Here is a 12,747-nt window from a genome sequence, read left to right on the forward strand (position 1 = left end):
CCCTCATGGGAGGGGGAGGGGAACAATAGCTTGTATCCGAGTACATTAAGGCAGGAGGGGAAAGGCCGTGGACCTCCACCAGAGCTCCTGCGGACCCCCAGAAATCCACAGAACTGCTGCTTTGGAGCAATCATTCTCAACAGGGCGGGCATATGGTCCCCCTGCAGAGCCCTGAGACATCTGAAGCACAGACTGAAAAACGTAAGAAAAGGAGCCCAAAGGCTGGTTATGGAACCAACGAAACACCATTTTGTCACATATTTATTTATATTTATTGATTTATTTATATTTTGACTTTTAGCTCGTCACACACAAACATTGGCTCTTGGCGGGTTACAAACTATCATTTCCCACTGAAACCCCATTTAAGCCCGTTAAATCCCCCGGCCCATTCCAATTATCGGTTAACCAAGCAGCACACAGTCCGTAGCCCCCCCGTCTCCGGATGGTGGTCCCTGCCTGCGGGTGGTGGGGGTGGTTAAGCCAACATCAGTAATTGCTAGAGAGTTCCACCTCTGTCAAGGGAAAGAACAAGAAATCTCTAAATTCTTTCCTTTGTGTGTTCTTGAATTAGTGCATTCAAGGAAAAAATGAGCGCAGATGCTTTTCTTGGTCAAATGTTCTAGAAATCCATCTCACGCATATAAGACAAGCTGGTTTGTCAGGGAGTGATCATGTGGCTGAGTGTGGATGCTGTGACACAGTTTACTAATGTAATGTAACAGGATTATCTTTTGCTTATATATCCCTACTGTTATGATGGCCAATTCTTAGTCTGAGGAAGAGTGCTTGCACTCGAAAGCTCACGCCTTGAATAAATCCTTGTTGGTCTTAAAGATGCCACTGGACTCTGATTTTATAATAGAGAGCCAATTTGGTGTAGTGGTTAGGAGAGCGGACTTCTAATCTGGCATGCCGGGTTCGATTCTGCACTCCCCCACATGCAGCCCGCTGGGTGACCTTGGGCTCCCCACGGCACTGATAAAACTGTTCTGACTGGGCAATGATATCAGGACTCTCTCAGCCTCACCCACCCCACAGGGGGTCTGTTGTGGGGAGAGGAAAGGGAAGGTGACTGTAAGCCGCTTTGAGCCTCCTTCGGGTAAGGAAAAGCGGCATATAAGAACCAACTCTTCTTCTTCTTCTTCTAATAGACAAGGTGTGTGGAGTCTAGTTATTTCACTCTTTGCTTAGGCCTTCTTTAGCCTAGTTCAGGGGTAGTCAAACTGCGGCCCTCCAGATGTCCATGGACTACAATTCCCAGGAGCCCCCTGCCAGCATTCGCTGGCAGGGGGCTCCTGGGAATTGTAGTCCATGGACATCTGGAGGGCCGCAGTTTGACTACCCCTGGCCTAGTTCATTGCACAAGTGGCCCGTCTCCTGCAAGGGACCCTGCGTCCTGATAAGAGCTCCTAAAAGTGTCATGGCCAAAAGAAGGTTGGGAACAGCTGCTTGTATGTTGACCAATTCTGGTCCTCTTCTCTGCTGTTTCTGCCATTCCCGGAAATGGGCTGATTCAGCCCTGGAAGAATGGACAGATGTTACCCAGACTGGAGAATGGAGAACCAGCTGGTTTTTCGGGCGAGCTGATCGCCTCGTAGAAGAAAACCAGAAATTATGCATCCAAAAAGTCAATTAGAAGAAGGATAGAAATGATATTTAGCTTAACGGGTATCCTTGTTGCGAATATATTGTTTATTCTGGAACTGGGCCTTGGCGATTGCAGACTGCATCTGGTTTCTCTCCTGCCCAGCGGAGCAAACTGGTCGGATCCAAACTTGGCCAGAGGAGCAAACTGGACGGACCCCCAGCCCCTTTGAGCAAACTGAAAGAGTCAATGAACTTGGCTCCCCGCAAGGGTGTTTTGCAAGCTGGACCCAGCTGTTTGACGGCACCCCAAGAAATCACCTCTGCTCGTTTGTTGTTAATCATTCCTTCTTTGTTTGCTCTTCCTAGCTAAAAGCCATTGCTTTGTGGAGGCAGAAGCTGCCATTCATAACAACTGGAAGGGCTTTTTCTGATGTAAACTCGGCAAGGGGGGAAGCACAGGGGCTCTACCATCCCGTAGGACTAATGGAGCTGCTCCCGGCCTTCGTGTTCTGCGCCATTTTGCTCTGTTCTAACGCCCAAAGCCTACCTCCTGTGGATTCTGCAGACTGCAAGGAGGTGGAAAAGGAGGCCGGGGTGGCCCTCGACTTGATCAATAAACACCGCAAGGATGGCTACGTATTCTCCCTGCTGCGGGTTGCGGATGCTCACGTCCAACAAGCCGTAAGTATCAGTGGTGCCGCGGACGTGAAGGTTGGTTTCTCCAGCTTCTAAACTACAACGATATAGGCTAGATCTCAGGGGGGGAAATTTTCACAGAGTAATTCAGCAGTGGAATAGGCTGCCTAAGGAGGTGGTGAGCTCCCCCTCACTGGCAGTCTTCAAGCAAAGGTTGGATACACACTTTTCTTGGATGCTTCAGGATGCTTAGGGCTGATCCTGCGTTGAGCAGGGGGTTGGACTAGATGGCCTGGATGGCCCCTTCCAACTCTATGATTCTAAACTGACATTGAGTAGCCCAGATCTGGAGATCTCCTGGAATTACAAGCAATCTTCAGGCTACCCAAATCAGTCCCCCTGGAGATCTTGCTTATGGCAGGGCCCCGTGCTGAATAAGTCATATGTTTGGTGTTGGTCATGTGCTATTTGGAGCGAACATGAGTGTTTCCGGCAGCTCTAGAGGGAATCTTTGTTTGGTTGGCCATGCTGACTCTCAGCAACCCTGGCCACACCAAGCACCTTCTATGCAGAAACCATTCAATGTGTTTCATGTCTTCTCCCCAGGAAAATGCATTCATCTTTTACTTTATCCTCGATGTGCTGGAAACAGACTGCCCTGTCATCTCCAGGAAACACTGGGAGACCTGTGGATACGAGCCCTTATTGGGCACCTCGGCAAGTAGCAGTGTCTTCCTTGCTTGTTCACGCGTGATTGAGCTATTTCGTTAATATAGCAGAGCTTTGGCTTGTCACAGCCCTGATAGTGCTGTTCTCACAGAGCAGTAATATCAGGGCTCTCTCAGCCTCACCTCCCTCACAGGGTGCCTGTTATGGGGAAAGAAAGGAAACATGGTTGTAAGCCTCCGTGAGACTCTTTTGGGTAGAGAAAAGCAGGGTATAAAAACCAACTCTCCTTCTTAACAAGTTCACTATACATTATTTTTCGATACCGTATTTACCAAGATACAGTTTGGATCCCATACCGATTTAGTGTTCAATATATTTTGCATCTCTTTATGACCCATAATCTAATATTTCCTAGCTTTTTGGCAAGTCCACCACATATGATGAAATGATGCATTTAGATCCTGACATTTTCAACATTTCCCATAACTCAGCTGCTCTTGCTATGTTGCTACATTGATTTATTTTTAACTGAGATGTCCTTACACGTATTGGGTCAGTAAAAAAAGAAGCCAATTATTATCCAATAGAATTATGGATTGTTTTCTTCGGAAATTCAACTTGGATCGCATACCTGTTCTTTTCCTTCCTCAGGACTTTGGGCGATGTAATGCTGTTATCTACGTAGATCGAGCACTTCAAAGATATAGACTGTATGGATACAATTGTACTATGAGCCCAGGTATTCTCATATTGTCCATGAGGTGTAGGGTTGGCATACCCCCTGGTGGAGGTGAAGTTGGCAGACCCCCTGGTGAATGGGGGGGGCAGGCCCTGCCCCACAGCCACTGATCAGCTGACCGGCAGGGGGACTTATCTGGAGAAAGAGGAAGGCCCAGGCCTCTGGCCTGAATTGCACAAGAATCGGCAGTGTTGCATAGCACTAACAGCTCTTATTTTATAGTTTCCAGCCTCCAGGTGGTAGCTGAGTGTCTCCCACTATCACAGCTGATCTCCAGGTGACAGAGATTGTTATTATTTATTTAATTTATATACTGCCCTTCCATACTGGCTCAGGGCGGTATTTACTGATTCCAATTCACCTGGAGAAAATGGCCACATAAGGTGAACTCTATGGCATTATGCCCCATTGAAATCCCCCCCAAATCTTGCCCTCCTCAGGCTCCACCCCCCAAAATCTCCTAGTATGTCCCAGCCCTAAACCTACACATGCTCCCTCTTCACAACCATCTCTGTGGACTCTGGCTCCTTCTTGAAGTCCGGGACTGTTCTTGATTTGGGTTGCCAACCTCCTATTATACAGAGATCAGACAGAGGTCACTTCAATGATAGAATTGGATTCTAAGGCATTATACTCTATTGATGAAGTCCCTCCTTTCCCCATGCTGTCCAGGTATTTCCCAGCCCAGAAATGGCAGTCCATCTGACAGTCCATCTGTACCCCAAGATCTTGCTCCCCCACAGGCTGTATTCCTCATTTTTGTTACCTAGATGTAGAACTCTGTATTTACCCTTGTTGAATTGTGTCTTGTTCACATCTGCCCCCTTTTGTAGTATGTTCAGATTATTATTGTTATTGTTGTTGTTGTTGTTGTTGTTGTTATTATTATTATTATTATTATTATTATTATTATTATTATTATTATTATTATTATTATTATTATTATTATTATTATTTAATTTTTAGACCCAGGCCGCGTATAGCCTTAAAGGTCAATACCAACACCTTGAATCTGATTCGGAAACAGACTGGTAACCAGTGCAGATGACAAAGCACCGGCTGAATGTGGGCCCTCAAAGGTGTTCTAGTGAGGACCCTGGCAGCCGCATTTTGGACCAGCTGTAACTTCCAAGTCAAAGACAAGGGAAGGCCCACGTAGAGCGAGTTACAGAAGTCTAATCGGGAGAGGCGGGAGCCTATTGGGAGCCTATCGGGAGAGGCGGGAAATAAATCTAATAATAATAATAATAATAATAATAATAATAATCTGGAAGTGACCGTTGCATGGATCACTGCGGCCAGGTGTTCCGAGGGCAGGTAGGGCGCTAGCAGCCGGGCTTGGTGAAGATGGAAAAATGCCGTCCGAGCTACATTGGTGAATCTCATTGAATCGATCTTCTGGTATGTTTGCTGCTCCTCCCAGTTTGGCGTTGCTTGCAAATTCAATGAGTAGTCCCTCTACCCCCTCATCCCAAATAGTTTATACAAATATTGAAAAGTACTGGGCCCATAACCAAGCCCTTTGGCACCCCCCACTGCTCACCTCCCCCCAATCTGATGAAACACCATTAAAAACTACTCTTTGAGAATGGTTTTCTGACCCCTACCTCCTTAACTATCCTACAGTCCAGCCCACACCCTTCAATTTACCCAACAGAACGCCTGTGCGACGTGGCTGATAACCATACACTTTTCACAGTGCCACCAAAATTCTACGAGTGCCACGAATGTGATCAAAGGATCAAAGTCTTGGAAGATGTCAAGGGGTTCGCAGCAGATGCAAAGAGGATCTTGGAACTGTACGGTCAAAAGAACAACGAGACTGACCATTTCAAGGTTCATCAAGTCACCAAAGTTTTGTTAGTGGTACGTATCGAAGTGAGCTTCAAAGATGCTTTGCTGGAACCTCCCTGGGATATATATTTATTATTTAAATTTATATACCGCTGTTCCTGATCGGGCTCACGGCGGTTCACACAATAAACGAATAAAAACACAATAAAACCCATAAAAACCTGTAATTACAATTACTAAAGGTGACAAGACGGCAAGCGAAAAAACTAACTAAACTCAACTCCTTAACCAGCCAGGGCCAGCCTTCTGACTGTCTTACTGGTGAGAGTGGGGAGACAGATCTATTTATTAGCAGGTGGACAGAAGGACATGGGGGATCTCAGATTGAATAGTGGGCCAGGCTACTGGCAATTGTTTGTAATTGGATGGGCTTACCCACAGTGAACAATATCATATGTTACCAATGGCTGCCCATCCAGTGCTCTACCATAGATTTTTTGCATTTCTTAGCGACGTGTGAGGATTATTTTAATGGTTTTTCACCTGCTGTGTCTCAGATTGGCAGCAAGAAACAAGAGTTCTGTGAGGGATCTCCCATCAGGGCTTGTAACCTTACCCTGCGGTAATAGGCAAACATTGGCCAAGTGCACCTCAATTGTTTTTAATAAATTCAGTTATTCTTTTCCGACTCATTTAAATCTATTCAAAACAGGAAGCAAGGGGTCATGCTGAAGAGGAAGCAGGCAGTTATACTGTACATCGTGTGGAATTTACAATCAAGAAGGCCAGGACCGACATACTAGCATTTCTTCATGGTACTCAAGCGGTAAGTACAGAGCTGGAAAAGGTGCAGTGAACATGAAATCAAAAGTGCAAAACCACTCAGTGAATTACAGCAAATAAGTTCTGGGAAAGATAAACAACCTTATCTCGGCAACTTTGACTAGATATACTTTGTGCGTTTGGGACACATCTCTCTTTTTAAAAGCTAGCAGCAAAGGCGGAAACCATATTCTATTCTGCACACGATAGATAATGCACTTTCAATGCACTTTAGAAGTAGATTTTCCTGTTCTGCACAGGAAAATACAGCTGCCAAAGCACATTGAAAGTGCATTATCCCACATGTACAGAATAGGCCCGAGTTCCCAGTTGCAAAACCAAGGGGCAGTTGAAGGGCTAAGAGTTAAAAGAGCTTTCCCTTCACAGCCCCAAGGCAAATTGAGGCTGCTGCACAAGATGGGCCATGAGCATTTTATCTACAGAACATGAGCTTTCTCTGATTTGTTTGAGCTCTGGAATTCACTAGGTTGTCAGCTCCTCCCCTCATCACGAGATTCACTGAACGATGCTCTTTCTCAGCTTTATCCAACTCGCAAGGTTGTTGTCGAGCTCAACATGTGGGGATTGTGTAGGCCAGCCTAATAGTGACGGAAAAGTAAATATGTAAACACATTGTCGTTCGAGTAAATGCATGGTGCAGTTGTTAAGACCGGCAGCTTCTAATCTGGCGAGCCAAGTTTGATTCCCCGCTCCTTCTCAGCTGAGTGACCTTGGGCTCATCACAGCTCTGATAGTGCTGTTCTAACCAAGCAGTCCTGTGGTGGGGAGAGGAAGGGAAGGTGATTATAAGCCAGTTTGAGACTCCTTCGGGCAGTGAAAAGCGGGGTATGAAAACCAACTCGGCTTCCTCTTCACACAGTGATTTATGTGCGAGAACCTTTGCAGAAAGCCCCAGATTCATTACCTGGCCTTGGAGACTTCCTTTCCACTAAGCACGAGTCTTTCTTCTCTTAAAGGAAATTACAGAACAGGGCTGACCCCAATTAAGGATGTTTGGCCATGGACTTCCTGCCAGTGGAGATATTCAGAACTTTAAAAGAGTTAATAATGGAGTTAATAAAGGCGAGTCAAAAAATGCCTCTGAATATTGCCACAAGAACCCCCTTCCCCATCCAAGCTGTTTTCTCACGCTGAAACTGCATGGAAAAACAACCATCCTTAGCTCTTCTTCAGTGGCAAGGCAGAAGCCTTTCAAGCCTGGGTTACAACTACCCCGCAGGGTGTCTGTTGTGGGGAGAGGAAAGGGAAGGCGATTGTAAGCCGTGTTGAGACTCCTTCAGGCAGTGAAAAGCGGCATAGAAGAACCAACTCTTCTTCTTCTGCAGTAATATCAGGGCACTCTCAGCCTCACCTCCCTCACAGGGTGTCTGTTGTGGGGAGAGGAAGGGAAGGCGATTGTAACCCACTTTGAGACTCCTTCAGGCAAAGAAAAGCGGCATATAAGAACCAACTCTTCTTCTTCTTCAGTAATATCAGGGCTCTCTCAGCCTCGCCTCCCTCACAGGGTGTCTGTTGTGGGGAGAGGAAGGGAAGGCCATTGTAAGCCATGTTGAGACTCCTTCAGGCAGTGAAAAGCCGGGGATCACAACCGACTCTTCTTCTCCCCAGTCTGTAAAATGGGAAGAGTGACTGCAGTGATTAGTGGTCTCAAAGGGGCCTCCCAATAAGGATCGCCTTTGATGTTTCAAAGCTGTCTCTACATCCCTGCTTGCCCTCAAAGAGCTTCCCCCAGCATCCGTGCCTCAATCAACGCAAGAGATCCAATCTGTTTCCTTTCCCTGCACAGCGGACGGGATTCTGTAGAGGAAAAGTGCTGAGTGGCACAAGCGGCCTCGAGGGGGTTGAAGCAGAGTCCTGCGAAATCTACGATGTCCCAACACAGGTAAGCGGACCACTTGCTCTAATTCATTGCATTGCTCTATAGAAAGTAAGGTAAAGGTAAAGGTAAAGGTAAACGTAAAGGTAGAGGTAGAGGTAGAGGTAGAGGTAGAGGTAGAGGTAGAGGTAGAGGTAGAGGTAGAGGTATCCCCTGTGCAAGCACTGGGTCATGTCTGACCCTTGGGGTGACGCCCTCCAGCGTTTTCATGGCAGACTCAATACGGGGTGGTTTGCCAGTGCCTTCCCCAGTCATGACCGTTTCCCCCCCAGCAAGCTGGGTCCTCATTTTACCGACCTCGGAAGGATGGAAGGCTGAGTCAACCTTGAGCCGGCTGCTGAGATCGAACTCCCAGCCTCATGGGCAGAGCTTTCAGACTGCATGTCAGCTGCCTTACCACTCTGTGCCACAAAAGGCTCTAAAATACATTATAAAGGTAAAGGTATCCCCTGTGCAGGCACTGGGTCATGTCTGACCCTTGGGGTGACGCCCTCCAGCGTTTTCATGGCAGACTCAATACGGGGTGGTTTGCCAGTGCCTTCCCCAGTCATGACCGTTTCCCCCCCAGCAAGCTGGGTCCTCATTTTACCGACCTCGGAAGGATGGAAGGCTGAGTCAACCTTGAGCCGGCTGCTGGGATCGAACTCCCAGCCTCATGGGCAGAGCTTTCAGACGGCTGTCTTACCACTCTGCGCCACAAGAGGCTCCACTATAGAAAGTAGATGTGTTTAAAACTGGTTACTGGAGGATAGCTTGAGATGAAGGATAGCGTTTGGGGTCTCAGATTTGCATTCAGAGTTACAGCTGCAAATAAAATATGGGAAAACTTCTAAGTAATGCATTTTTTTTGTTTCTTGTTCTTCTTTGTGACACATGCACATTTCAATGATGCGTCTCTTCTTGGCAGCTCGAGAAACACCCCTTCCACACTCGTCCCCACAATGATTCTGGGGAACACCATCACCACTGCAATGTTTCTAGGCGTGGATGCAAAGACTCATGGCACAGACATCATCACCATGACCACCATCACCGTCCCAACGACCGTCAGTCATGTCATATTAACTTCCCGCCTCTTCCCCATCTCCCCCACCACCACCACCATCATCGTCGTCCTTCCCATCACAATCGCCGTCCTCCACACACCCCCCACCACCACCACCATCACATTCAACATCATCACGGACACAGAGACTGCCCTGTAAGCCCCGTGGATCATTCTAATTCCTCTAAAGAGAGCCAAGGAAAAGACTACCCAGGCTTTCCTCCTCTCCCTGGGCCCCATCACCCTCCTCCACCCCCGGGTGGACCACATCACATTCCTCCTGGTCAACCATGCCCACCACTAGCTGGGTCTCCACCTCCTTCTGGTCAACCATTCCCGTCTTCCCCTCATCCTCACCATCAAGAAGAATCCAATTTTCATCCATCACAACGATGTCCCTGTGGCCCCCGGCGGAGACACCACCATGACCACCGATGGAACAACACACATGGAAGAAGAGAAGACCCCTCCTCAAAGGACCATCATTCATTTCAATCTCCCCATTCTTTCCTTGAGGGTGAAGTCCATCGCATCCCACTGGCCAACGAACATGATGTTCTCCAGGCTCCCGGTGCAGACTTCTTTCCCCCTCCACATGACAAATTTGAGACAGCAGTCATTCAGCCTTTTCCCCTAACCCCTTCAAAATCACAATCATGTCCTGGAAATCCCACATTTAAGCTACCATTTGACCTTCTGTCTTTGTATCCCCGTCCACCTATGCACTGAACAGATTTCCATTCAATGTTAGCATTTGGAATCATGAATGTGTGGCTAGGTTGACATCCAGAAGGTGGTGTTGCTGTCTCTGAACCACAATCCAGAAAATAAAATTACCTGTGTGCCGAAACCACTGTGATTTCCTGAATTTCTCAATATAGAGAAAAAGGGATACATGTCATGAAGTCCCTTAGGTTATTTCTGGACAACCGTTGTGTGATCCTTCATGTCTTTCTTGTTGAACATGTAACGATAAGAAACTGCCTTATACTGAAAGATCCTCAGTTCACTAGAATCAGTATTGTCTGCTCAGGCTGGCAATGGCTCTCCAGTATCTCAGGCTTTCTCATCATCTACTTTTAGATCATCAGACACTTTTAACAAGAGGTATCAAGGACTGAACATGGGGCCTTCTGCACGCCAAGCAAATTATCTGCCACTGTGCCACAGCCCCTGTCCTTGTCTCCTTCAAGGTTGGACTATATGCAGTCAGCCAAGCTTCCTTCCTTCGCTAGGAGCTATTTCCTTTCGTTCCAAGCCTCCTGGAGAATTAATTTTAAAAATAAGGTAAAGGTATCCCCTGTGCAAGCACCGAGTCATGTCTGACCCTTGGGGTGACGCCCTCTAGCGTTTTCATGGCAGACTCAATACGGGGTGGTTTGCCAGTGCCTTCCCCAGTCATGACCGTTTACCCCCCAGCAAGCTGGGTACTCATTTTACCGACCTCGGAAGGATGGAAGGCTGAGTAGACCTTGAGCCGGCTGCTGGGATTGAACTCCCAGCCTCATGGGCAAAGCTTTCAGACGGCTGCCTTACCACTCTACGCCACAAGAGGCCCATTAATTTTTTTAATTTTAAAAATACTGACTGGTTAATACTGCGAACTTCAGAGTCAGCATAAAATAGGTATGGTAGTGGGTGATTTTCTTTTTTAAGTGTTGCCTATGTTGGCGTTATTTAGACACACACTGTTTAATTTTTCCCCGATTCATTATAATTGTGGAACACATTACTTTAACACCAAGAGTTACCTCTGCCCTTCCCTTTACCACTCTTTGAAAAGCAGCACTGAATTAGGAATTTATTGGTTGCATTTATTTATTTATTTATTTATTTATTTATTTATTTATTTATTTTTACATTCAATTCCTGTTAAAATAATCAGTGACAGAGGCCCTCAGTTCATTGCCAGGTTCTGGCAGGAGTTTCTTGAACGGTTGGGGATGGGTTAAGCTCCAGCTATCGCCTGGAAACAGATGGACAATCCAAGCGTGCCAATCACCTGTAGGAACAGCATCTGCAGTGATGCAGTAACTTTTAATTAAATTAAATTTTAAGATTCTGCTTATAATCATACAATGCATAACAACAACCATTGAAAGGGAATTGCCAGATATCCAGGCTGGCTTCCAATGGGGGCTTGGCATTTGTGACCATATAGCAAATTTGTGCTGCATGGTTTGCAGAGACATGCCTCACTGTGGGTGCAAATTAGTTTTAAAATACCTATTTATACACTGGACTTCTCCATTGGGAATTTTGAATCCCAAAAGAACTAGCTGGGTGATACAGGAACTGGACTAAGATCTGGAAGATGTGAGATTGAGTCTCTGTTTTGCCATGGAAACTCACTCAGCGACCTTGAGCCGGCCATTACCTTCTAGCCTAACCTACCTCACAGGGTTGTTGTGAGGACAAAACCGAGAAGGGGTGAAGGAGATTGTAAGACACTTCCGGTCTCCCACTGCAGAGAAGCGCAGGGCATCAAGAGCCCAAGATTTGGGAGTTTTATCATTAACCAGATCCCATCCCAAGCTGGCAGCCTGCCGAATGATACGGATAGCTTGAACTGCAGGTGGACGGTGTCCATTTCATAATACTGTAGGTTTTTTTGAAAACCCAAAGCTGATGTTTGGATAAACCCACAAGGCTGTTTGTAATGTCAACAGGACGTGACCAAGAGTTCTCCTAACTCAACGGCCCGTTTTCTGGTTTTGCTTAATTATTTCTCCCCTGAACAAAGCTATCCTCTGTTTCGTTTCTGCCAGCAAATACACTTTCGCTCGGACCAGATTTCAAAAGAGGATTTTTTTTTCCCTTCAGCCATAGAGGTCTTCCTTCTGCTAGACCTCAGGAGTTTTCAGTGCCAAGCCAGTTCTCTCCCTGTCTTCACCAAAAGATGGCCAACAGTCCCCTCTGAAAGTAACTGCTAAAAGTAGAACAGAAAGGAAACCCTGAAGTAGCTAAAACCAAACTTTCGATAAGAGCTGTACTAGTTTACTCTTGACTCATAAGGACTAGCAACTTGATTCATCGGTAATCTCAGGGCTCTCTCAGCCTCACCTCCCTCGCAGGGTGTCTGTTGTGGGGAGAGGAAAGGGAAGGCGCTTTGAGACTCCTTTGGGAAGAGCAAAGCGGCATATAAGAACCAACTCTTCTTTTTCTTCTTCAGTACTATCATGGCTCTCTCAGCCTCACCTCCCTCATAGGGTGTCTGTTGTGGGGAGAGGAAAGGGAAGGCGAATGGAAGCCACTTTGAGACTCCTTCGGGTAGAGAAAAGCGGCATATAAGAACCAACTCTTCTTCTTCTATTCTGACCGAGCAGAAATATCAGGGCTCTCTCATTCTCACCTCCCTCACAGGGTGTCTGTTGTGGGGAGAGGAAGGGAAGGTGATTGTAAGCCGCTTTGAGACTCCTTCGGGCAGAAAAAAGCGGCATATAAGAACCAACTCTTCTTCAAAAGGGAAAGAAGCACTTGACGCCTAACTGCAACCAAACAGGAGAACCTTTGCAGCTTTTCAGCTTCAGTCTGCATAAATAGCATGACAAAGAC

The 12,747-nt window shown here is 46.7% G+C and overlaps 1 protein-coding gene across 3 annotated transcripts; it reads left to right on the plus strand.

Annotated features, from left to right (window-relative positions):
• Positions 1 to 1,926: 1,926 nt before the first annotated feature.
• On the plus strand, positions 1,927 to 10,042 carry HRG (histidine rich glycoprotein). 3 transcript variants are annotated; one of them, XM_077348262.1, is made up of 7 exons: positions 1,927 to 2,271; positions 2,833 to 2,943; positions 3,547 to 3,634; positions 5,334 to 5,500; positions 6,141 to 6,254; positions 7,962 to 8,153; positions 9,055 to 10,042. In XM_077348262.1, exons 1-7 carry the CDS (start codon positions 2,074 to 2,076, stop codon positions 9,919 to 9,921), a joined length of 1,737 nt encoding a protein of 578 aa, XP_077204377.1. In that variant the 5' UTR covers positions 1,927 to 2,073; the 3' UTR covers positions 9,922 to 10,042. The 3 variants fall into 3 exon arrangements, with proteins under 3 accessions (XP_077204377.1, XP_077204379.1, XP_077204378.1); XM_077348263.1 differs by having other exon boundaries at positions 1,942 to 2,271; positions 8,058 to 8,153; XM_077348264.1 differs by lacking the exon at positions 9,055 to 10,042 and having other exon boundaries at positions 1,928 to 2,271; positions 7,880 to 8,004.
• The last annotated feature ends 2,705 nt before the right edge of the window (positions 10,043 to 12,747 follow it).

This window comes from Paroedura picta, chromosome 8 (assembly GCF_049243985.1).
Source record: "Paroedura picta isolate Pp20150507F chromosome 8, Ppicta_v3.0, whole genome shotgun sequence".
NCBI lineage: Eukaryota > Metazoa > Chordata > Lepidosauria > Squamata > Gekkonidae > Paroedura > Paroedura picta.